General features: G+C 44.3%; 1 protein-coding gene across 1 annotated transcript; it reads left to right on the top strand.

Moving 5' to 3' along the window:
• The first annotated feature begins 1,302 nt into the window (after window positions 1-1,302).
• GZF1 (GDNF inducible zinc finger protein 1) lies at window positions 1,303-22,868 on the top strand. The gene is made up of 6 exons (XM_066595689.1): window positions 1,303-1,393; window positions 6,371-7,715; window positions 14,356-14,450; window positions 15,282-15,449; window positions 18,712-18,869; window positions 22,208-22,868. Exons 2-6 carry the CDS (start codon window positions 6,391-6,393, stop codon window positions 22,544-22,546), a joined length of 2,085 nt encoding a protein of 694 aa, XP_066451786.1. The 5' UTR covers window positions 1,303-1,393; window positions 6,371-6,390; the 3' UTR covers window positions 22,547-22,868.
• Window positions 22,869-23,259: the final 391 nt, after the last annotated feature.

The following is a 23,259-nucleotide window of genomic DNA, read 5'->3' as shown; positions in this document are numbered from 1 at the left end:
ATTCCGTATGGAGATATTCTCTTCATCGTCCGTAGGATAGAACAGCGCTCTACAGACAGCAGCAAACTAGGGGCTTATCCACACCAGCGTCGCAGTTCCGTACGGAGACGCTATCGCTGATCTCTGCTAAAAAACAGGACAAAGTAGCTCAGCGCCCAGCGCCACTTCATCCTGCCAGATCTGCCAAAATGAAGGACGGAAACGGAATGCCGTTGTAGTCAAAGGGGTCCATTCAGCGCTATTTGTTTCTGTCCTTACGGTTCTGTTCGAGATGGGTTACCGGTTTACTACTCCCCGAACGCAACAGAAAATGGAACCCCTCCCCCCCCCGTAGGGCTCCTCCAGACTGGCAATCGCGATATCGCCATGACAAAAGCACAACTTTTTTCCTGTGCTTTTTGAGTGTCGGCGCTGCTTTCTCTCACTAAAACATCACTGCCGCTCGCGTTTATGCTGCTTTTTTTTTTGTGCGAAAGTCAATAGGACTTTCTAATGTTAACGTATCGCATGAAAATCGCAAGTTCGTGCTTGACGATGCGATAAAAAGGAGGCTCCATAGGCAAACATGGGAGATAAAAAAAAAAAAAAATTGCACATCGCAGAAAGATAGAGCGTGCCGCGATTTTTTTTTCTTGCAACATCGCATCCGTGAAAATATCAATAATGGGAAGGAAAACGCTGAAAATCATTGGTTTTATAATTGTGCATTTTTATTCGCTCTCGCATCACGCCATTTTCTTTCCCGTGTGAAGGAGCCCTTAGCTGGAAGGACGGCACAGAGGCAGTGCAGCTTTTCCTCCTTGTTTGGGTCTTGTGGACCTTTCACGTGGGACGGAATTACGCCGCAGGACGCAACCAGATCCGAAGCTGCAGAATTCCGCGCCAAAAGGTCTAACTGCAGATGTTGGGGTGGAATTGCAGGCAGGTTTTAAGACTTTTTCAATTCTGCATCAAAACCTGCAAGTAGCCTGTGTATACATATAACAACCCCAGCCATAGAGAAACCACTAATGAATTTACAAGTGATTACAGCTTATGAATGCGGCCAGAAATCGGATCTATCTACAACAGCGGTTTTATTATAGACAATACGAGGGCGCCGCCATTTTTCCGAAGCCCATATACTGAAAACATAAGACATATAAAACCTCCCTATGCAAAGCCGGGTTTATCCCTAGCGAGCGGGTTTGGTGATGACGTCATCGGCTATCACGGTCTATTTGCATAACATAAGCTGATTGGTAGTGGCCTAGAAAATGGGCGTGGTCGTAAGCGTCGGAACCAGTTCTTCTGGGTTACCGTATATCTTCATCACTTCCGGTACACACCGTAATCATCTGTAGCGGAGCGACAAAGTGCGGCGCAGTACCGGATTACCCGGTATAGCCGCAAGGTATGTAGTCCTTGCCTGTCAGAGCGGTCAGCTGTCATATCTGCGCCGCAATGCGGTTATCGGGCCTCTGAGTCCTTATAGATTCAGCCCCACTGTAAACAGAATGATTATAAAACACATTGAAGCCTCCCTTATACACAGTCACGTGGTTGTGGAGGGCAGGCTGAGTCACGTGATCAATCAGCATTACTTGTCCTATAGAAATATATATATATATATATATATATATATATGGTGGGCTGTAATATACAGGTACAAATATACAGACTGACGCCGGCTTCTCTCGGACGTTGCACTTTGGTGCAAGGTTTTTGCGCTATGAACAATGTTTTTTTTTTTGTTCACATACCGGCATTTCTTACTGCCCTTTTTCTGCCAGCAGGGTATGCCCATTTATGCGTGGCAAATAAGCGCACCAATTGAGATGGCTAATTAGTTCCCCACATCTCCTTGTGTATTGCTTATGCGTTTGCGCTCCCCATTGACTTCTATGGGGAACTTTGGCGCATATATACAACATGCTCTATTTTTTTCTGAGTATATTTTGTGGAACTGAAATGTGAATGAATCCACTGCAATCACTGGGTCGTATTCACTGCGTATTGTGCGCATGAATGCGCCCGTGTGAAGCCGGGCGGAGGCTGATCTAGAAAGAGAGCTGGACCTGTCCGTGAGAGCTAACAATCTACTCAGCGTCCCGGCACCCAAAGGGTTCAATCAAGTTTTCACAATTGGGGCTTATGTTAATAAGAAAATTAAATAATTGAATAGAAAAATCGTAATAACCCCCAAACCCGTATACATTCTGGAAGTAAACGCTCAGCTTGGCCCCTTTTCCCCACGACTATCCTCCGCGGCCTGACCAGAATTCCCTGTTACATTGCTGGGTCTTTTAAAGGGGTTGTACCAGGATCACACATTATCTACTATCCACAGGATAGGGGATAACTTACTGGTGTGTAGGGGTCTCACTGCTGAGACCCCCACAGTCTCAACCCCGTCCTCCTTACTGCAAACATACTGCACCCCTTACAGTGAGGAGGGGACTGAATGGGGGAATGGTTGCGCAAGCGCGCTGACACTCCGTTCACTGTCATTGGGCAAGCGCTCAGTCATTTCCGTCAGCCCCACTGAGATGAATGGACCGGTGATCATACAGGCTCGGCCAGTGCTCTGTCCATTCTGATGTCCCTGTGGCGGTGAAGCAACTCTGTAGTGACAGGCAGAAGGGGACACAGTACTTCCCCGTTCTCAGGATCAATAGGGGTTTCAGTGGTGAGACCCCCACCGATTGGTAAAGGGATAAGTTATAATCCTGGTACAACCCTTTTAAGTGACCCATTGATGCAGCACTAACAGCCAAAGGTATTATAGGGTGTGAAAGGAATAGGCGTGAACAAGTCCTAAGCCCCCTGCCCCCCCCCAAAAAAATATATATGTATTTATGTATATATATCAGAGACCCCAAATGATGTAGTCAGACAGCAGTTCTACATAGTGATTGCCATGCAGTAACCTTACAGGTTATGTCCAGTGTCCGTTTTCTTCTGTATCCCGGCTCGGATCACCATGAAGACTTCTTTAAAGTGGTTGTCCACTAATGCTGCCCATAATTATCAAAAAATCTTTGTATTTACACTTAATAAAAAATGTTTTTATCTGCAGATATTCCAGGACTTCTGTTAGAATAGCGCCATCTGCTCTTTCTGTTCTGTGTCCAGCTCAGTAATTGGTCCAAGGTGGTCGCACATGCTCAGTCTAGCTTCCCTGCAGTGGTGCAGATAGAAAAACAACACTTAGCAGGTAGAACAGATACTAAGCCCACTCTCACACACGGCGGCGGCAAAACGCTGCAATTTAATTCACAGTGTTTTGCTGCAATTTTTACCGCCGTTTTTGACCACATTTCACTGCGCTTTATAACGCACCCCATCATTGTGATGGGTGATGCGTTTTTTAACAATGCATGTATTTTTTATTGCAGTTATTTTAATTGTAGTTGAAAACTGCAACAAAAACTACAATGTGGGAGCGAAGCCTAACATTTCTGGAATATCTGCGGTCGCCCGCTCTGCATTACGCAGTTCAAATCCGCTCGTGTGCATGAGGCCTTACAATGGCTGACGAAGTGCCTGCACACAGTAGTAATTCCACCATAATACCTGCCACAAGAATTAATGTCTCTTTCGTGGCCATAGTAATGGTGCTCTCCCTGTAATAATGCCCCCTCATGACCACAAGGTGATTCCCCATAAATGTAATAATAGCCTCTCTGTGCCTTCACAAATTAGTAGAGCCCCCTTTATGCCTCTCAAAGTAGTAATAGAGCTTCCTCTGTTCCCCTTGAAAGTAATAGAACCCCTGCTGTGCTCCCTAAAAGTAATAAAGCCCACTGTATGCCCCTCCAAGTAGTAATAGAGCTTTTTTGTTCCCTCCTAAAAGTAGCAATTCCCTTTCTTTGCCTCCTAAGTAATAGTGCATGCTTTGTGCTCCTCAGAGTTATAGATCCTCCACTATGGCTTCCTCGCATGGCGCAGGAGACCGGGAAGGAGTTGAGCTGTACGACACATGGGATTGTATAACTCGATCGCAGTGTAACATGTATGACTATGTCTGATCTGACAGCTGTGGTGCACGGGGATGTGGAAGGCCCAGCAACGGCTACCATGAAGCTATTGCAACTCCTATAGCTATGTTATTGCATCTTAGCCTGTGCCTAATATGGTTGTTCCCAGAATTGTACATGTTCACATATTCCCTGGGCCTAAAAGGCTAACATTTAAAGTTATCCTGCAATCCACAGGGGTTAATATGCACCTCCCCCCCCCCCCCCCCCCTCTGCTCCATTCATTAAAGTGAAACCGCTGGAGATAGAATTCAAGAACACACTGAAATGAATGAAACGACACTGCACCTTCTTGACCACTGCTCCCTTATGCAAGGAGTTTTAGGGTCCTGTTTTTAGGATCGGTGTGGGTTTCAGCAGTCATACCCCTCCGATCAGAAGGTTATCACTTAGGGTGCCCACCCACTAGCGTTTTTTTACTGCGAAATTCGCAGCGTTTTTTTTTTTCTGCAGGGGTCTTTGGGCTATGGGACATGCAAAGCTAAAATCGCGATCACGCAAAATCGCAATATCGCGGTAAATCGCGATTTTGCGCGATCGCGATTTTTACATTACAAGTCCCATAGACCCCCTGCAGAAAAAAAAACCCTGCGAATTTCGCAGTGAAAAAAAACGCCAGTGGGTGGGCGCCCTTAGGGCTCACTCAGACAAGTGTATTTAGCCTCCGTATTACTTGCATATTGTTTTAGGCATGTAATACAGTGCACAGCAAATATGTATTTAACTTGTAAATACTGCATATTGTATGCACCAGATTATGATAAGGGTAAGGACTCCTTCCCACGGACGGATTTCCGCCAAATCCGCTGCGTTGCCCGCAGCTATTAGGTTCTATTGAACCTAATAGAACAATGCTTACGGTGCGGAATTCCACCGCGGAATTCCGCACCGTGAAATCTCCCGTCCTCACATGCGGCATGCTCTATTTGCCGCGGTTGTACGCGCGGACGGCTTCCATTGCAGTCAATGGAAGCCGTCCGTCACGCTATCTTCCACTGTAGCACAGCGGAAGATAGCGTGAAACCGCTTCCCCGCCTACCGCCAGCCGCGTCATGTGACGCTGTGGGCGTGTCATATGACGCTGCGGCACGTTACGTGCTCTATTGGGCATGCGCGCCGAAGCGTCTAGTGGGACGTAGGACGCCGGATCCGGAGGTAAGTATTAGGGTCTCTGGGGGGCGCCGTGACGGGCTCCGCCGCGGAATTCCGCAGCGGAGCCCGTCACGGCTGTGTGAAGCCGGCCTTAGTATTGCGCACCAAAATAGGATGTGCTGCTTTTTTTTCACACCTACAGTTGTCATGTTTGGTATTGCTGCAAGCACCCTTATGCACTCGTCAAATAATGGCCTTGTCTAAGGGGTATTCTGGGTACTTACTGTTGATGACGCATTCTCAGGATAGGTCATGAATAGTTGATCAGCGGGGGGTTTGCCACTTCGGATTCTCGCTGATCTGCTGTCAATCCAGCGGGGTCAAACGTCCACATCCATGGGCAGATCCAGAAGTGTTATACAAAGCTTTGCTCGAATTGCTATCAGTTACCTTCTACTACACTTCTGTCTCTGATTGCAGAGAAGAGCCAAAAGGGTCATTGAAAGCGCCGCTCCCATTGATTTTAATGGGAGTGAAGACTTCTAGAAGGCCCAATGTCCACGGGCGAAATAGAATTAAGAAATCCGCGCAGGTGTCCCGCATGAGTGATCCGCGCCCATAGGGAATCATTGGACACCTGCAGGTATTTAAATACCTGCGGATGTCATTTTTGCCTGGCACGCGGATGCTCCATTTTTTGCGGGTCTCCCGCGGCTTCCATTTAAGCCTATGGGAGCTGTCCGGTCCCTCGGCACACCCGCAGCTGTATTTGTGCTGTGCCGCGAGACCGTGGGAAAGCAGGAGTTTTAAAAAAAAGTGCACTACACATGCGCGCGACACGCTGCTGGCGTGGTGAGCACATCCCCGTGCCGAAGAAAGAAGAACTGGCCACGACGGAGGGGAGACCCGCAGTGTCCGGACAGGTAAGTATAATCTGATTTCTTGTCCTCATGTCTGTGGGGCAGGAGGGACCCGCCGCAGGACATGAGCAGGACCGTCAACATGAGGCCTTACACTTCCAGCTCTGACCCCCGATGTAGATATCTGGCCGGAGGATCTGCAGATCAGTGGGGATCTCGAGCGCCAATAAACTAATAGATGACCTATCCAGAGTATAGGTCATCAACAATAAATGCCTGGAATACCCATGTAAACTATACAAAGTTTGGTCAGTTTCTAAACTCTAACTCTGTATGTAGGGACAATGAAGAGCTGGCAATATGCGATGTGTGTTATTGATTTATTTGTCCTTTTTTCAGCCAGGTTAACCAAGTTTGCTATGATGGAAAGCACGGCTGTTTTGCTGGAGTCCAAATCCTTGCCTGTTCACCTTATGAATGAAATGCACCAACTTCGTCTACATGGCCACTTGTGTGATATAACGGTACTAATAGAACATCAGGGGTCCAGAGTAGAGTTCACTGCCCACAAATCTGTCCTCGCTGCCTCCAGCAAGTACTTCAAAGAGGCATTTATGAATGACACTAACATGGGTGATACCATTCTGTTGAGTGAAATAACTACTACTGACTTCTCCTCATTCCTGGAGTTCGTGTACACCGCTAGGTTGGAAGTCTTCGAAGACCAAGTTCAACGGATGATGGATATCGCAGACAAACTGAAATGTGTGGACCTTGTAGAAACTTGCATGCAACACAAAAAGCAACTGGATGACTCTGTGTGGTTGGACTTGCAAAATATTGTTGAATCTCAGGAGAATGAAGAGGAAATGCAAGAACTAGCAAGTTCTGTCCAGGAGATCCAAAGCAAGGAAGAAGTTCCAATAACCAACGACACCACCAATTTTCCTGATGCTCCCAAAGAAAAAACTGGAAGTGATTTGTGTCTAGAGTCAACCATGGTTGATGAAAATGTCGTTGAAACAACGAAGGATCCCTCAAAGATTCCAAACTCAAAATCTAGAAGATCGAGTGGTCGCCTAGCTGGCAAAAAAGCGGTTGTTGAAATTCCTAAAAAAAAGTATACTCGTCGACTACGGGAGCAGCAGGACAGCGAAGAAGTTAGTTCCTTGTTGAATGGCATAGAAAATGAAGGAAACTCGTGTAATGAAGAGCCTATGGATGAGCAGACCGACTGTAGTATAAAAGCAGAAGACGATGAAGACAGTCCGGGGGAACTGGACGAGGGGGATAAAAAATCCCATGAAGAAAGCAACAAAACCGGCGAAGGTTTTATGTGCTCCGTCTGTGGGGAAAAGTTTACAGATGAAAGAAATTACTTGAAACACTCCAAACAGACTCATGGCGGTTCTGAGGAAGTTTTTCTATGTGAGATTTGCAGTCAGACTTTTGCCAATCGGTGCAATTTGAAGAGCCACCAACGCCATGTGCACAGCAACGATCGGCAATTCCCATGTGAGCTTTGTGGCAAAAAGTTTAAAAGGAAAAAAGACATTAAGAGACACATTCTGCAAGTCCACGAAGGTGGGGGAGAAAGACATTTCTGTCAACAGTGTGGGAAGGGATTAAGCTCGAAAACTGCTTTGAGGCTCCATGAGAGGACACATACGGGGGACAAACCTTTTGACTGTAAACAATGTGACGCCAAGTTTTCTCAGACATCCGCACTTAAGACTCATATGAGGTAGGAACTAGCTCTATAGCTGAGGTACATTATATAGAAAAGTAACCTGTATGCAGAACCTATTTAGGGTTTCGGAAGTCATGTTCCATGCCCTTCGTAGGGCTGAACGCACCTGTTGTGGTCTCTTAGAAGGGCAAGAAAAAGTAAGTGAAACCCCTGGAACTGCCTGGATTTATGCATCCATTCTGCGTGTTTGTCTATAATTGTGACTTGAATAACGATCTGAGGGTGCCTTCAGACGACCGTATATCGACCGGGTGCCTTTATATGACGTCCCTCTCTGCAGGGGGAGGAGGCTGGAAGAGCAGGGAGCAGTGCACTGAGCTCCTACCCCCTATATGGTCGTCTGAAGGCGCCCTCAAGGGGTTTTCTAGTCAAATACTATTGATTACCTATCATCAGGAAAGGTCCTCAATAGCTGATTGGTCAGGGTCCACTCTGACCTCTGTTATTGCAGCGCTGACAGCATGACCCCGTCCAATCAATGATTGATGACCTATGCTGATGTTAGGAAAACCCCTTTAACTAATACCATACACGGTTGTACTGTTCATACCGTATCTTTTATTGAGCAAATTGAGAAAACATCTACAATGAAAGGAGAAAAAGTAAGTGAACCCATAAACTTAATTGCCTTTATATTCCCTTTCACTACCACAAAATATTTCCATGCAAATAAGATTTGAAGAACATTAGAGGGGCTTTTTTTAAGACCATTCTATCTTGCAAATGTGTTTCAGATTATCAGTATTTCTGTGATGCCTTGCATTCTTTAGGTCTTACCATAGCATCTCAATAGAGTTAGGGTCAGGACTCTGACTTGGTTATGCCAAAACACAAACCCTTTTTCTTTAACCATTGTTTAGTTAGGTTGCTTTTGGTCATTGTCTTATTAGATGCCGCAACATCTCTTCAGCTTGAGGTCATGGACTGCTGATATTGCAGTCTCCTGTAAAATGCTGTGATCCACCTTAGAATTTGTTGCTCCCTTAATGAGTGGAAGGTGTCCAGGCAGCAAAGCAGCCCCAAACCATGTTATTCCTTCCATCATGTTTCACATTTTCTCAGAAGCATTATGGAACTTCCAGGTGGTCTTGTACGAACTCCATTTAGGCCACAATGTTTTTCTTTCTGTTCTGCACTCCTTGGTGTCCCTCCACGAGCACCATTCTTGTCCAATATTAAAAATACACAGAGCAATGATTTTGTAGCAGTTTTCAGCTTCATGCATCTCTATAAAACATCTTCTGTGGTCTTCTGAAGGCTTTTACATCTAGGTATGGTTCACACTAACCCCTTTCTTGAGAAGAGCAGATTTGTCAGTAACCGTGTTTTGTGTAGCTTTATTTATTGGACAGAGCACCCATATAACCCGCACTACCAGTCTCATCTCTTTAACTGAAACACCTTCTACTAATTAGCTCTTGTAGAAGTCATTAGCACAGAGGTTCATTTAGGCTAGTTTCTCACAGGTGACCGCGATTTAACAGTGAGAAAATCACTGCAAAACCGCATCTTTTTTCCCCTCGGTTTTTGAGTGTCAGCGCTGCGGTTTCCCATAAAAACATCGCTGCTGCTTGCGATTTTCTTGCACGTTTTGTTTGCGCAATTTTTTGCTGAGATTGCTTAGTGTGAAAGTCAGTAGGACTTTATAATGTTAAAATCGCATCGCACAAAAATCGCAAGTTTGTGTGTTGCGATGCGATAAAAAGGAGGCTCAATAGGGAACCGTGGGAGATAAAAAAAAAAACACAAAACGCAGTAAGATAGGACTAGTGATGAGCGAGCATACTCGCTAAGGGCAATTGCTCGAGCGAGCATTGCCCTTAGCGAGTACCTGCCCACTCGAGAGAAAAGGTCCGGGTGCCGGTGGCGGGCAGGGAGCTGCAGGGGAGAGCAGGGAGGAATGGAGGGAAGATCTCTCTCCCTCTCTCCCCTCCGCTCCCCCCTGCTCACTGCCGCAATTCACCGCTCCCCCGCGCCGGCACCCTAACCTTTTCTCTCGAGTGGGCAGGTACTCGCTAAGGGCAATGCTCGTTCGAGCGAGTATGCTCGCTCATCGCTAGATAGGACCTGTTGCGTTTAAACATTTTTTTTTCTTAGGCCTCATGTCTACTTACAAATTGTAATTTAAAATCCGCAGCGTTTTTCCCACATGCGGTCCGCGCCCCATAGGGATGCATTAGACACCCGCAGGTAGTTAAATACCTGCGGATGTCATTTTTCCCTGTAGACGCGGATTCGCGTGCAGGAAAAAATCTGGACCATGCTCCATTTGGTGCAGGTCTCCCGCGCAGACGGCTCCCGCAGGCTTCTATGGAGACCTAAAATCAGAATATACTCACCTGCTGTGGGCCGTGCGTGTCTTCCCTTCTTCCCGGCCGGATCTTCTTGCTTCGGCCCGGCGGATGTGCCCAGCGCATGCGCGCGGCATGCAGCTGGCGTGCCGAGCACATCCGCCGGGCCGAAGAAAGAAGATCCGGCCGGGAAGAAGGGAAGACACGCACAGACCGCTGCAGGTGAGTATATTCTATTTTCAGCCCTCGTGTCCGCGGGGCAGGGCCTGATTTTCCCCATGGACATGAGACCTAAACGTTGCATGAGTGAAAACATCGCAAAGGCATTAAAAGACAATGCTTTCATAATTCTGCATTCTTACTCACTCTTGCTTCGCACGAAAATCGCGCAATTTTATCGCCCATCTGAAACCACCCTTAGTTTTTCCCAGCACTGTGGATGTTTAGTCTATCTGCTCAATAAGAGACCTGAACGGTACAACTATTTGTGTGTTTAATTATTTGTTATCTAAGGGCTCATGTCCACTGGCGTTTTCATCACGCAATGTACGGCCTTGTGGCATACAATTAATGGAGTCAATGCGTTCATACGCAACCCCGCTATGAAACAGAGCAGGGAATTGAAAAAAGAGTTGCACTGCACATTGCGTGAGATACGCGGTCATGCACAGTACGCTCGCTGCACATACGCGGTCTCTGCTGGCAGAGTAAAACACTGTGGGACACCTGCAGCGTTTTACCCGTACGCCTATGGACATGAGCCCTTAATCACACTTGCAGACAAACACAAACAGACCCAACACAGAAACTCAGGTAAGCGTCTAAAAAAGAGTTCGATTTTTGTGTGGTGCCTGGATGCCATTGGGTGGGTATAAAAAATACATCCTTGACTCCATTGCCTCTCCTAACAGCACCGTAACTTGTTGTAGGGACATGACAGGTTCCCTTTACTGATTCTTGCAACTACATCTATACATTTCATGTTGCTTTGGTTCCTTGAACGGGTTTTCCAACCAAAGAGTTTTGCCACTTCACGTAACTCTTTGGACACTCTTATTCCTTACTATTGATTAAAAGTCATGAAACTTGTCCAGCGTTAGGAGGACCTTGCAAGGAATAAAGTCAGTGTCAAAGTCTACCACCCACTTGACACGTTGACTGCTGAGAGTTGGACCTAGGAAGAGCTCATCCGGATGGTGACTGTGGTAAAAAATGGGGCTAACGTTATTGGGGTCGTGGCTGCGCGACAAGCCCTGCTGACTTTAGCCCATGAGGGGTCTTCTTTAAGGGTCCTTTTAGATAAGCAGATTATCGTTCGAAGGAGCAAGTGATGTCACCGCTAGCTCATACGCTCTCATGCAACTTGTTTAGACAGGCAGACACATTGTTGGCTCGTTCAAACAAGAATCGTTCAGTCTTTCACATTCGTTGTATAAGGCCTCATCCAGACGAGCGTGCATTTGTGCGCACAAATCTGCCCGTCCATGGACGTGCCAAAACACGGGTGAATGCAGGTCCATGCCCATTGCCGTCATTGGGGCCGCCACTGCTGCCGGCGGCTCCATTGAAAGCAATGGGTTGCTGGCAACCCCTGCAGTGATTTTCGGGGAAGGGCTTTAAATATAAGCCCTTCTCTGAAAATTTATTCCTAGCATGTTTAAAAAAATAAAAAAATAAATACTCGCCTCTCCACCATCTGAGGTGCGTCTAGCCGCTTGATTTACCGGCAGTGTAGTGAAGTTCTTTTAGCAGGCGGGGTTTTAAAATCCCCGCCTGCTGAAAGGGCTGTATCTGATTGGCTAAGTGCTGAGCCAATCAGATACAGCCCTTTCAGCAGGCAGGGGACTCTGTACTCCCTGAGGGGAGTCTCTTTGTCAATGAATACTGTGATAGCGCTGTCACAGTGTTCAGTGACAAGTGGACTTCCCGCAGAGAATACTATGGTGCACGCATGTCCTATGTTTTGCAGGTAAAACAACAACATGTGAACACACCGTAGGGGAACTAATGGTTGTAATAGATGCGTGGTTATGTGCGCATGATTGTACGCACATAAACAAAACACGCCCATTTACTGCTTATTAGTCTTTCACTGCATGCATTCACTCTGAACAGCTACTATAGTCTAGTTTAATGGTGTTTTAGACCTAAATGACCCTAATTTACAAAAATTAGATATAATCTATTTTTTTCGTTACAAGGGAATGTTAGGCCGTCCAAGAAATAACCCCTTGGAAGGAAGATAATTTTTTGTACAGCGCAAATTAATCCAGAATCGCAGAAGTCACTGCTGTGTGTTGTCAGGATAAAACATAACTTTTATTACATTTTTTATTTTAAATTTTATAAAAATATCAAGGGGGGGATGTTACAAGTATGTGTAGAAACTGGGAGGGGCCTTGGGTGATTTTTATTAATTTTTTTTATACTTTGGTGTTTCCTTCTGAAGTTGGTGCGCGTCATGAACATCTGACTCTGAGAATCCCATGCGTGTGTTCTCTCATAGACTTGTATGGGACAGCATGTGCAAAGGACTCTGAAAAAAGTCAGATTTTCCTGCACCACCGGGACTTCAGAGTGGGTGAGTATAAAAAATACATCACCCAGCTCACCTCCCCTAACAGCACCATAACTTAGTTCCCGATGCTGTGGGGGCATAACAGGCCCCCTTTATATTCCCAAGTCTTCGTAGACAAATAGATCAATAATAGCATTACTATAAGATGTATACAAAAAAAAAATCCTGGAGAAAAGTTAGAGCAAAAATTTGAAAGAGATATTGAAAAAAAACATTTTAAGTCTATTTTTCAGGAAGGGATACACTCATGGCTCTTGGAAAATGGAGGATAGAAAACCATAGAACTGTCCGCAGTCGGATCCATGCAGAGATATGATGCGCATTATAGTTAGATGGAGTGTATTATGGCCATATGTGAATATTGTTTCTGTCTTATAACAAGGCCATTCTGAGACTTTGGAAATTTTCTGCATAGTGGTATGTTTGTTTTTTCAGCTATCAAACTACTAACGACAACTTGTTTTAATGTATGTGTGTGAGTGCTTCTAATGCTCCGCCCCTGCTGATGTCATTGCTTCGCCTCCTGGTGAAACCATCGAAGGTCCTACAACATATATAAAACACTTACTGGCTGACAGAACAACACAGTTAGGACTCTTGGAAGGGGAGGACAAAAATAACATACTGAGAATACAACTAAGCCGTTATTATCTCAGAAGAAACAACTCCGCAGTCCTGACAGAAGACACCGACCTACCGCCACAGAGATCCAGTGGGATAAAGGACCTGTGGTGATGTCACTGCTGTGGGAGGAGCCAAGCTGTGTGTGTGATGTGTGGGGTGTAGTAGAGCTGTGTGTGTGCATGTACCATGTGCTGAGTTGTGTGGCGCATTGTGCCACCAGAAACACTGGTACTATAATTTCCTACACAACTCAGCAGTCCTGACAGAACAGATTGACTTACCACCACCACAGAGATCCGGTGGGCCGAAGGACCTGTGGTGATGTCACTGCTGTGGGAGGAGCCAAGCTAGGTTTGTCTTGTGTGGTAATCAAGCTACTGTGAGTGTGATGTGCCACCAGGAACACTGGTACTAGAATGTCCTAATAATTACTAGTCCTTTTATAACCATCCACTTACATGGTCCATTTAAGAAGATACTTTATATTTTTTCTTTATTTACATTTCCAGTCCTCTTTGTTGGATTTCTTTCCTGGTTTTTTTTTGTCCCTTAATTTGAGGCTAATAGGAGTATATAGGGTGAGGTTTCAGCACAGGGTCGCTCTTTTCGGGGCAGGTGTTGCGTATTGTTAAGGGGACACCATAGGGCACTAAGGGCGCATGTCAAGGCACTCCCCCTTTCTACACACACATTTTTCTATATTTTTGTGTCCCTCCCTCCCATTCTTGATATCTTTTTGTATTTTAAAATTTATTAATAACATTTTGTTTTATCTTGTTAGCGCACAGATTTCTGTGATTCTTGATCAGCTATTAAGCAAATAACATGTACATTTTTAGACTGCGATCATACTGCCATTCAGGAAGTTCTTCCTACAATTTGCTTTTAATGGCATAAAGCAGGGCCGGATCTCAATGTAGGAAAACACCCACAGCAAAATGTGTATTAAAATCCCATGAATTTCCTATCACTCTTCTGAGGATCTTCACAAGAATGGCATTGTAATGCATCCACAAAAAGTGAAGGAGGAACCCTAAGCTTTTCCAGTGTGTAATATATGAGATATCCATATATAATCTTAATTTTATGTATCTTTTTTTTTCTTCTAATTTCTTTCTTTTTCTTTTGTTCCCCCGTACAGAATCCATACCGGAGAAAAACCCTTTGTCTGTGAAGAGTGTGGTGCTAAGTTCACACAGAATCACATGCTCATTTATCATAAAAGGTGTCACACAGGTAACACGAAAAAAAGGTTTTGTATGGTGTTAGCCAGTAGAGTAAAGTGTGATTGTTCTCAGTGAGAGAAACCAAGTCATCTTGTAGATATGATACCTTTTAATGGCCAACAAAAATACATGACGTTACAGCAAGCTTTCAGTTCTATTTTTTCCTTTTTCATGTGCAGGGTTAAAGGAGAGATAACGGACGTCATAAAACAGTCACATTCCTTAGCTCAGTTGACTGATTAGCTATTTATTTCTCTGCTAAGCTTGTCTGATAGTGTTTTAAGTGCAAATCAGTCTCAAATTTCTGTGTGTGAACATTTGTATTTAGACCAAGAGGGGTGTTGTCTTTGCATTTTTAAATTTTATATATATATATATATATATATATATAATGCCCCATCCAAATCAATTTCATTTAGCCTGATGAAGGGTCCATAGAAGATCCAAAAGCTTGCTGTTACATCATGTATTTTTGTTGGCCAGTAAAAGGTCTCATGTCTACAAGATTACGTGGTTTTTCTTACTGAGACCAATCATGCAGGTAACATTATCGTCCAATAATAATAATAATCATAATAAGCTTTATCTGCATAGCACGGCTTATTCTGCTTATCTGATTGTAAAAAAAAACAAATGGTATTCAGCGGCACTTATATAGTTATATTATATCGTTATATTCCCTTTATAGCTATACTGTTGCCAACAGGTAGCTGCGTCTCCTGCCAAACTTTGGGCGTGATGTTGGGGACTTTATTGTTAAGTTTGTGTAGAACTATTCAGCATGTGTGTCTTGTGAACGTACAGCTCTATAGTAATCGGTATGTTTTCTCCTTTGGCACAGGGGAGAGACCGTTCATGTGTGAGACCTGTGGGAAAAGCTTCGCCTCCAAGGAATATCTGAAGCATCATAACCGCATACACACCGGAGCCAAGCCATTTAGATGTGAGACCTGCTTCAGGACATTCGCTCAGAGGAATTCTCTCTACCAGCATAATAAAGTTCACACTGGTAACACAAAGAATTATCCGTCTGGGAGAAAACTTTCAGTTATTTTGGGTTTAAAGGGAACCTATATGCACCTTGTGAGCCCTATAAATTACTACGGGGCTCAAAGGTAAGGCAGCGGGATCCTGGGAGCTGCTTCTTTTACACAGCTGTTCTCCCATTCCTGCACTAAGTTCCTGAGAAGTTGACGTTCGCATATAGCGTGACTGTTCAGACGGCTTTGTGCCTGCGCTCTCCCGTAGAGATCATTGAGTGAGCGCATGCACATAGCTCTCTGAAAAGAGTCACACTTATTGGTGCTGGTATGGGGGACCCGGTGAGTATAAAAAGCCACTTTTCAAAACCCCCATTCCCCTTTTAAGCCCCATAATGTAGTTTATGGGGCTTAAAGATGCTGATAGGTTCTTTTTAAGGGTAGCTTCACACAGATGTATGTGTTTTTGCACGGGGCTCAGCGCATACATATTTGAGTTATAAAGGCGTCTGTGCATGCGTATCGGCTTATTTTACTATACATGTTGCGCTTGCAGGACATTTTCATTTACTTGCGGCACACAAACGCACTCCAATTTAAATGGCTATTTCACCTAGTGGATTCCAGGTGTGTTCTTTTTCTCACGGCATTGCGCAGCGTATTGCGTATATATTTGTGCATCCACCTCCCCACGACCCCCCCATAGACTTCTATGGGGATTTTTGGTGCGCAAGTACACAAAAAAGTAGAGCATGTTCTATTTTTTTGCGCATAAAAAAAATCGGGAAATGTATACGAACCAATGGGCTCTTAATGAGCCAGAGCAATGAGTAAAAATCAGCAGCTGCTACTGAAACGGGACTTGCATCAGTTAGCTAATAATTGGGCTCCGTTAATTACAGAAAGTCCCTTTTAGGAACATTTTCACACAGAACATCTGAAGAATTCAAGGCAATCGACTTTTTTTTTTAAACGCTTTACTAATCAGGGAGTATATGTGCCCTTTCACTCTGACATTTAGGGGTGCTCCTTTTATTTTCAACTACAGAGTGCTATTAGAATATGAATAGATGTACATCTACTCTGCCCCTGCAGCACCAGTATCTGGATTGCTGACATTTTGGTCAATTTATTCCTAGGGGATATTTGTCGATATGTGAATGGAGATGTAGGTATAAGTAATGCATAAGAGTCTGCATGTCAATTTAGCCCCTTAATGCCACAGGACGTAAGTTGATGTCCAACAGCCCCAGAAAATATTTCTTATATCATTATGGCCCCCTGCACACGGGCAAAAATTCCGATGCAGGATTTCCCGCTGAATTTCTGCCCGTGCCTGCCTACATAGGATTGCATTACGAAACGCAGTCCTATGCAGATGGCCGCGATTTGTTCGCGTGAAAACACACGCAGAAAACGAATCGCGGCATGTTCTTTTTCTATGCTGGTCTCGCAGAGGCCGGCACAGAAATATCACTGCCAAGGCGCCGGCTCCGCTCTGCGCATGCACTGGCTGGGCAGCAGTCGGCACATCACAGAGCAGATGCAGAAGAAGGTGAGCCATACTGCTCACTGCAGGGGCACGGGTCGGATCCTGCTGCGAGAATTCTCGTAGCAGGATCTGACCTGTCCGTCTCTAGGCGGCCCTAAGCTGTATGATTAATGCTGTAAATAAAACAACCAAAAACAATGGCAGAATTGGTGGGGTTTTTTGTTTCTCCCTGCCCTCCAAAAAAAAAGTTTTACAATACATTACCTGTACCTAAAAATGGTACTAATAAAAACTACAGTTCACTACGCAATAAATGAGTCCTCATACTGCCATGTTGCCGCAAAAAAAAAATGTTATGGCTTTTGAAAAGTGGAAATGAAAATCCCCCCCGCACCAAAAAAAAATAAAAAATTGCGGCATCCTTATGGCCAGAAAAGGTTAATAGTTTGGGGGTTTTTTTGTAGGGTTTAATTAGGAAAATCGCGATTAATCAAAGAAACATTCTAAATTTTGTCAGAATCGTAAAATTGAGATTAGCCTTGCCCCCCGAGGGCGGGGCCAATATCAGATTGGAGGAATTGGGGTGTTTGGGAAGCGAGGGAGCAGGGCAGTGATGACTAGGGGGAGGAAGCACATGGGGGCTGTGATGAGAAGGAAGAGGACGGTATATGGAGAGTCTAATGGGGTATGTCCATAGTACATGAGGAGCTGAGATGACTGTAGGGTGTATATGGAACATGGGGGGCTGGATAACTGGGAATGTGGAACCCCATCCTTCATAACTAAAGCTCATACCCCATTCTTTTATATAAGGGAATGGCATAAATAGCAATCCCATGACGACTATTGATTATCAGAACTGTCCCATTCAATTCTGATGATCAATATATATTAACCCTTTCCGATCCACTTTCCCTGCTGCCTGCACACTCCCCAGCTCTAATTTATTTTGGGTGGGAAAGTGCGTTGTGGATTCTTTGGAATTACTCAACAGAAACACATAAAAATGACCCGTTATGATGATTTTATTAGCAATCTTTTGCAGATTTAAACGTGAGTTATGAGTGCTTCACATCGGGAGGATTATTTGTACTAATCCTGTAATTATGAGTATTGATACAACACATATTTATATAATAAGACACTATTCCTCTCTTAATTTCTTTAATCCTATTTATCTAAAATATCCTATCTATTACATTACCATACAGAGGCGTCCTATAACTGCATGCATTGTGTATAGCACATGTTTCTAACACTATGCAGGACAGCTCTCCGATGTTAGAGCGCTGTCCTGCATACTGTAACATATATATACAGAACAGCCTCCGACACTGAAGAGCTGTCCTGCATCGTGTTAGAAACATCTGTTGGACCTTGCCCAAAATTGGAGCTGTGCAGGAAAATCTGAATCTCGGGCGAGGTCCGACACTTGATTGGAAACGGTTAAGGAATTGCTGTGTTAAAAAAAAGGGTCTTGGTATTTTTAGTTTGTTTAACAACAAAAAGAAAAAACTAAATTAATTTTAAAATTAAAAAAAAAAAAAAAAAAATATATATATATATATATATTATATTTTTTTTTTTTTACAAAATTGCATGAAGGCGCTCATGATTATGAAGTGCTTGATGGCATTTTCATAATGTGCCAGGTGTCTACTTTTAAAGAACTTCTAGGTATGGGGATATAATTACATAGGTGTGAAACTGAAAGGGCTAAGGGAGACTCTGAGTAGGTCGTTAATTGCTGTAACATGCTCTTTTGGTGAATGTTGTGTAATGTAACATCCTTCTCTTAGGAGAACGTCCGTATCCTTGTAATCAATGTGGAAAACAATTCACTCAGCTGAACGCACTACAGCGGCACATCCGGATCCACACGGGAGAGAAGCCTTTCATGTGCATCGCCTGTCAGCGGACCTTCACTGACAAATCCACTCTCCGCAGACACACTACAGTAAGACCTCTGTTCCTCTGTGCAGCAGTATGGACCACCAGAATAGTCTATAGGGGCCTTATTTTAATTTATGGCCTACACAGGACTAGATGTGAGGAGATAATTTTATTGAATTTCTATACCCTGCCAATATTTACCCGTCTCTGTGTGCAAAGCCCGATCTGCTCAAAGAAGAGTTGACTGCGCACTTGAAACATTTAAAGTTCTGTATTTCCTCTACATTGGTGATGTGTGAAAATTCCATAAAATGATCACTGATTAAAGCGCCCTCGGAGCGCTGTCTCTACCTCTACACTGCTATGGCTTAAAGCTTATATGTATCTTCCGCTTGGGTTAAACATGTTTCGGTTAAGAAAAAAGCTAAGATTGTTTTACGGGATATTCTTCTCATACATTTGTGGCGTTTCCACACGAAAGGCTATAAATGTCTAAGAGAGGTGAGCCCCATCCCTGGGACCCCTTCTTCTGTCACCAGATTCCCTTCCCGAACCTTGTCCCAGCTTATGGTGCAGCTGCTGGTGACAAGGTGTACAGAAAAAACTGAACTGGCTATTATTCTACGATGTTTCCATATTTCCCGTAGACATGAATGGAAGTTACGGAAGCAGCATAGAACAGCCGGTTTGGCTGTTTCCTCACTCCTGGCCACCAATGGCTGCTGCTTAAAGGGAACCTGACATCAAAGTTTTGAGTATTTTTTTTTTTCCACATACCAATGCTTAGGCACATTGAAAAGAGGTGCAAATGATCAACTTTTACAGATATCCGCCCACACGCTGTCAAACAAACCTTGTACATTACTTTCTCGCCGCTCTAATAAATTCGAGTCCCATCCCTAATGTTTCTTACATGCCGATAATCTTACTAAAAGCTTTGGAATCTTGCATCTGCACAGTGAGTAGACTACTGCGCATGCACGGTCAATCTATGGGTCGATTCACACAAGCGTGGTTTTGTGCGTATAGTTGTGCACACAAAAACACGCTGCTATTAGAAACATTGGTTTCCTATGGTGTGTTCACATGTCTGTGTTTTACAGGCGGGCAAACGCACGTACCTGCCGAACATAGGACATACGTGCACCATAGGTCCGTGGTGCGCGTAAATATTCCCCAGCGGGGAGTTAAGAATCCCCTGTCACAGCTGTGGCAGAGGATCGTGATGTTCTCCCATTCCTGTCAATGGGACTGGCACTTCTGCAGTCCCATTGAAAGCAATGGGCTGCTTGCAAGCCCTGCAGGGATTTTCGGGGAAGGGCTTTAAATATAAGCCCTTCCCTGAAAATCATCCCTAGAATGTGTTAAAAATAAGAAAAAAAATTATACTCACCTCTCCGCAGCTGCCGGGGCTCAGGCGCGTCTAGCCTTTCTTCTCCCTGCACTGCTCTGAAGAGCTTTCAGCAGGCGGGGATTTAAAATTCCCGCCTGCCAAAAGGGCTGTATCTGATTGGCTGAGCGCTGATCCAATCACAGGCAGCTCTCAGCCATTCATTTGAATGACTGCCGAGTGCTACCTGTGATTGGTCACAGCACTCAGCCAATCACAGGCAGTGCTTGGCCATTCATTGAAAGGCTAGACGTGTCTTAGCCCCGGCAGCTGGGGAGAGGCGAGTATAATTTTTTCTACTTTTAACACATTCTAGGGATGATTTTCAGGTAAGGGCTTCTATTTAAAGCCCTTCCCTGAAAATCCCCGCAGGGCATGACTGCAGAAGTGCCGGTCCCATTGAAAGCAATGGGAGAACATCGCGATCCTCTGCCACAGCTGGGGCAGCTATGCAGAGAATTCTTTACTCTCCACGGAAATGAAGAAATCCTTTGCCACAGCTGTGTGAGCTGTTGCAGGAAATTCTTTACTGCCCGCGGGAAGTCCCCTTATAACTGAACACTGTGACAGTGCTGTCAGAGTGTTCAATGACAATAGGGACTCCCTGCTGGGGAATATTTACATGGCAGCGGTGGAGAGGTATGTATGTATGTGTATGTATGTATGTATATGTATGTATGTATATCTGTGTATATAGATATGTATATGTGTGTGTATATATATAGTGTGTGTGTGTGTGTGTGTGTGTGTGTGTGTGTGTGTGTGTGTGTATATGTATGTATGTATGTATGTATGTATATATAATATATAGGGGTGATTTCACTGCAGGGATTGCCAGCATCCCATTACTTTTAATGGGGCCGTCGGCAGCAGCTGCGGCCCCATTGAAGGCAATGGGCATGGACCTGCATTCACGCATGTTTCTGCACGTACATGGGTGCACGTTTTTTTGCGCACCTATGTATGGCACACGCTCGTGTGAATGCACCCTATATTTGAAAATCTTCCATGTTATTGCCATGTCTGCACAGTGCCCCCTCGCTCACAATATTCTATGCCATAATGGCCGACATGCACCAATGTCTTATGTCATTAGTGTGAGGCTGTGCTGTGACGAGACAGTGCATGTGTTGTAGTACAATAGAAGCTGTCTTACAAAGTCTGTTACAATACTGCATACGCCCCAGATTGATCAGCGTGAGAGCTTGGTTTTTTTTTTTTTGGGGGGGGGGGGGGGGGTGAGCTGTAGTTTTTATTAGTAAAATTTTAGGAAACCTACATCTTTTTGATCATTTTTCATCCAAATTTTTTGGGAGCTGGTATTTTGTTCTACTTTGATTGACTCACCACAGGGGACTGAATTTGCGATCATTTGATCACTTGTACTATATACTGCAATACTTCAGTATTGCAGAATATAGTGACTTTTAATGTTGCTTATCAAGCCCTGCCAGGAGGTGCCGATGGGACACTGGAAGTGGTCCCTCTTCCTGCTAAATGTTTAGACACATGGTCAGCTTTGACTGTGACATTTAAACAGTTAACTGCTGCTAGCAGAACTAACTGGGATTGCGGCAGTTACCGGCAGCTGTCAGAAACATCTGATAACTGCTAGTTATAGACAGACTCTGCTCCTGAACCCACTCCATCCATCCTTCATGACCGCACAACGTAAATTTTACATTATGAGGTCATGAAGTACTTAACCTATTCTCTGGAATTTAGAAAAAAAATAGTCTTTTTTTCCCATAAACAGTGCCACTCTTTTCCATAGGTTGTGTCTGGTATTGCAGCTCCACCTAATTTGATTGAATGGGGTTTCTTTCCAATACCAGATACATACCCTGGATAGAAGTAGTGCTGTTAATGGAAAAATGATGATTCCTTCTAAAATGAGCAACTACTCTAAAGATTTCACATACTTGATGTTCCCACAGATTGTAACCTAATTACCAGTAATGTGGAACCCTCCACCAGCATTTATAGTGTTTGTTTCCACATATTTGTTATAGATACATGATAAAAATACACCTTGGAAATCATTCCTGGTTGTCCTGGATCCAAAAGCAGAAGAGGGGCAGAAATCGGATCTCACAGAAGATGATGGGGAAGAGTCACCAAAACCTGCAGAAAAGCTGACGTACTCTGAAAACGGTCACTACCAGAACCTGACTGTGGTGCCAGGAACTGTGGATTTATTGCAAGAGAACAACGCTACCTCTATTCTAGGCTGCAAGACGGACTGCACCATAATACCTCCGGAAGTCTACATCACCGCCACAACACTTAGCCACTTGACTGTCCTCCATACACAGACTGAATCCATTCAGGCAATGGTCAACTTAGAGTAGTCCCATCATAAATGCTGCAAGCCAACAGGGACATGGTGACGGTGGCTAGGACAAGAACAGTAGCGGTCTTACCATTTTACCTCGGTTTATAAGGTTCTATGAACTCTTTGACACACCAAGGGAATGTTCCGTTATTTTTGTATGCAGACTATTTTACTTGTTGTTAGTCCAATATTCTAAATGACCTCTTCATCAACAATAAATGTCCATTCCAACCAGTGACTTGTGTACTTGTAGGACTGCAGAGCTTCTGAAGTCCAGCAGGACTAGAGCATCATAAAGGAGTGTCCTGTGGGACTAGAGTGTGATTCGCAATATTTCAAAGCCCGATACCTTCTACCCAAATAAATAAATTCAAAGTATTCCCAAAGCAATGTTCATATGCTGTGCGGCACTGTGACCACCAATTTGCCTTTTTACAGGGGTCACTAAGGGGTTCTGTTCTGTCCATATTCTATTATGAGGCTTGTCCTACTTCTTTAAGATAGAAATCAAATGATCGGCCCGTATAAAGTTGTTCATCCACGCTGCTCCTCTCTGAATAATTACTGTCGCACTCCGAGTCCATTCAGTGAGCGATCATTGCTCCTGTGTGAAAGTACAGGAGGATGAGAATTGTTTGGACGACTGTAGGGTGCTTGTTAAAGGACCCTAATAGTGAGTATATCAGTGCCCTATATGTAAAGTGTAAGCATATGAGCCCATCTTTTTTA

Source organism: Eleutherodactylus coqui, chromosome 3 (assembly GCF_035609145.1).
Source record: "Eleutherodactylus coqui strain aEleCoq1 chromosome 3, aEleCoq1.hap1, whole genome shotgun sequence".
NCBI classification, from domain to species: domain Eukaryota; kingdom Metazoa; phylum Chordata; class Amphibia; order Anura; family Eleutherodactylidae; genus Eleutherodactylus; species Eleutherodactylus coqui.
This window is presented reverse-complemented; position numbering and strand designations above follow the sequence as displayed.

Bases quoted from the DNA above. Each gene is read 5' to 3' on its own strand.
- GZF1 (XM_066595689.1), top strand. From the start codon at position 6,391: ATGATGGAAAGCACGGCTGTTTTGCTGGAGTCCAAATCCTTGCCTGTT. The intron at 7,716-14,355 runs GTAGGAACTAGC...TCCCCCGTACAG, and splicing joins GCACTTAAGACTCATATGAG to AATCCATACCGGAGAAAAAC. The intron at 15,450-18,711 runs GTAACACAAAGA...TCCTTCTCTTAG, and splicing joins GCATAATAAAGTTCACACTG to GAGAACGTCCGTATCCTTGT.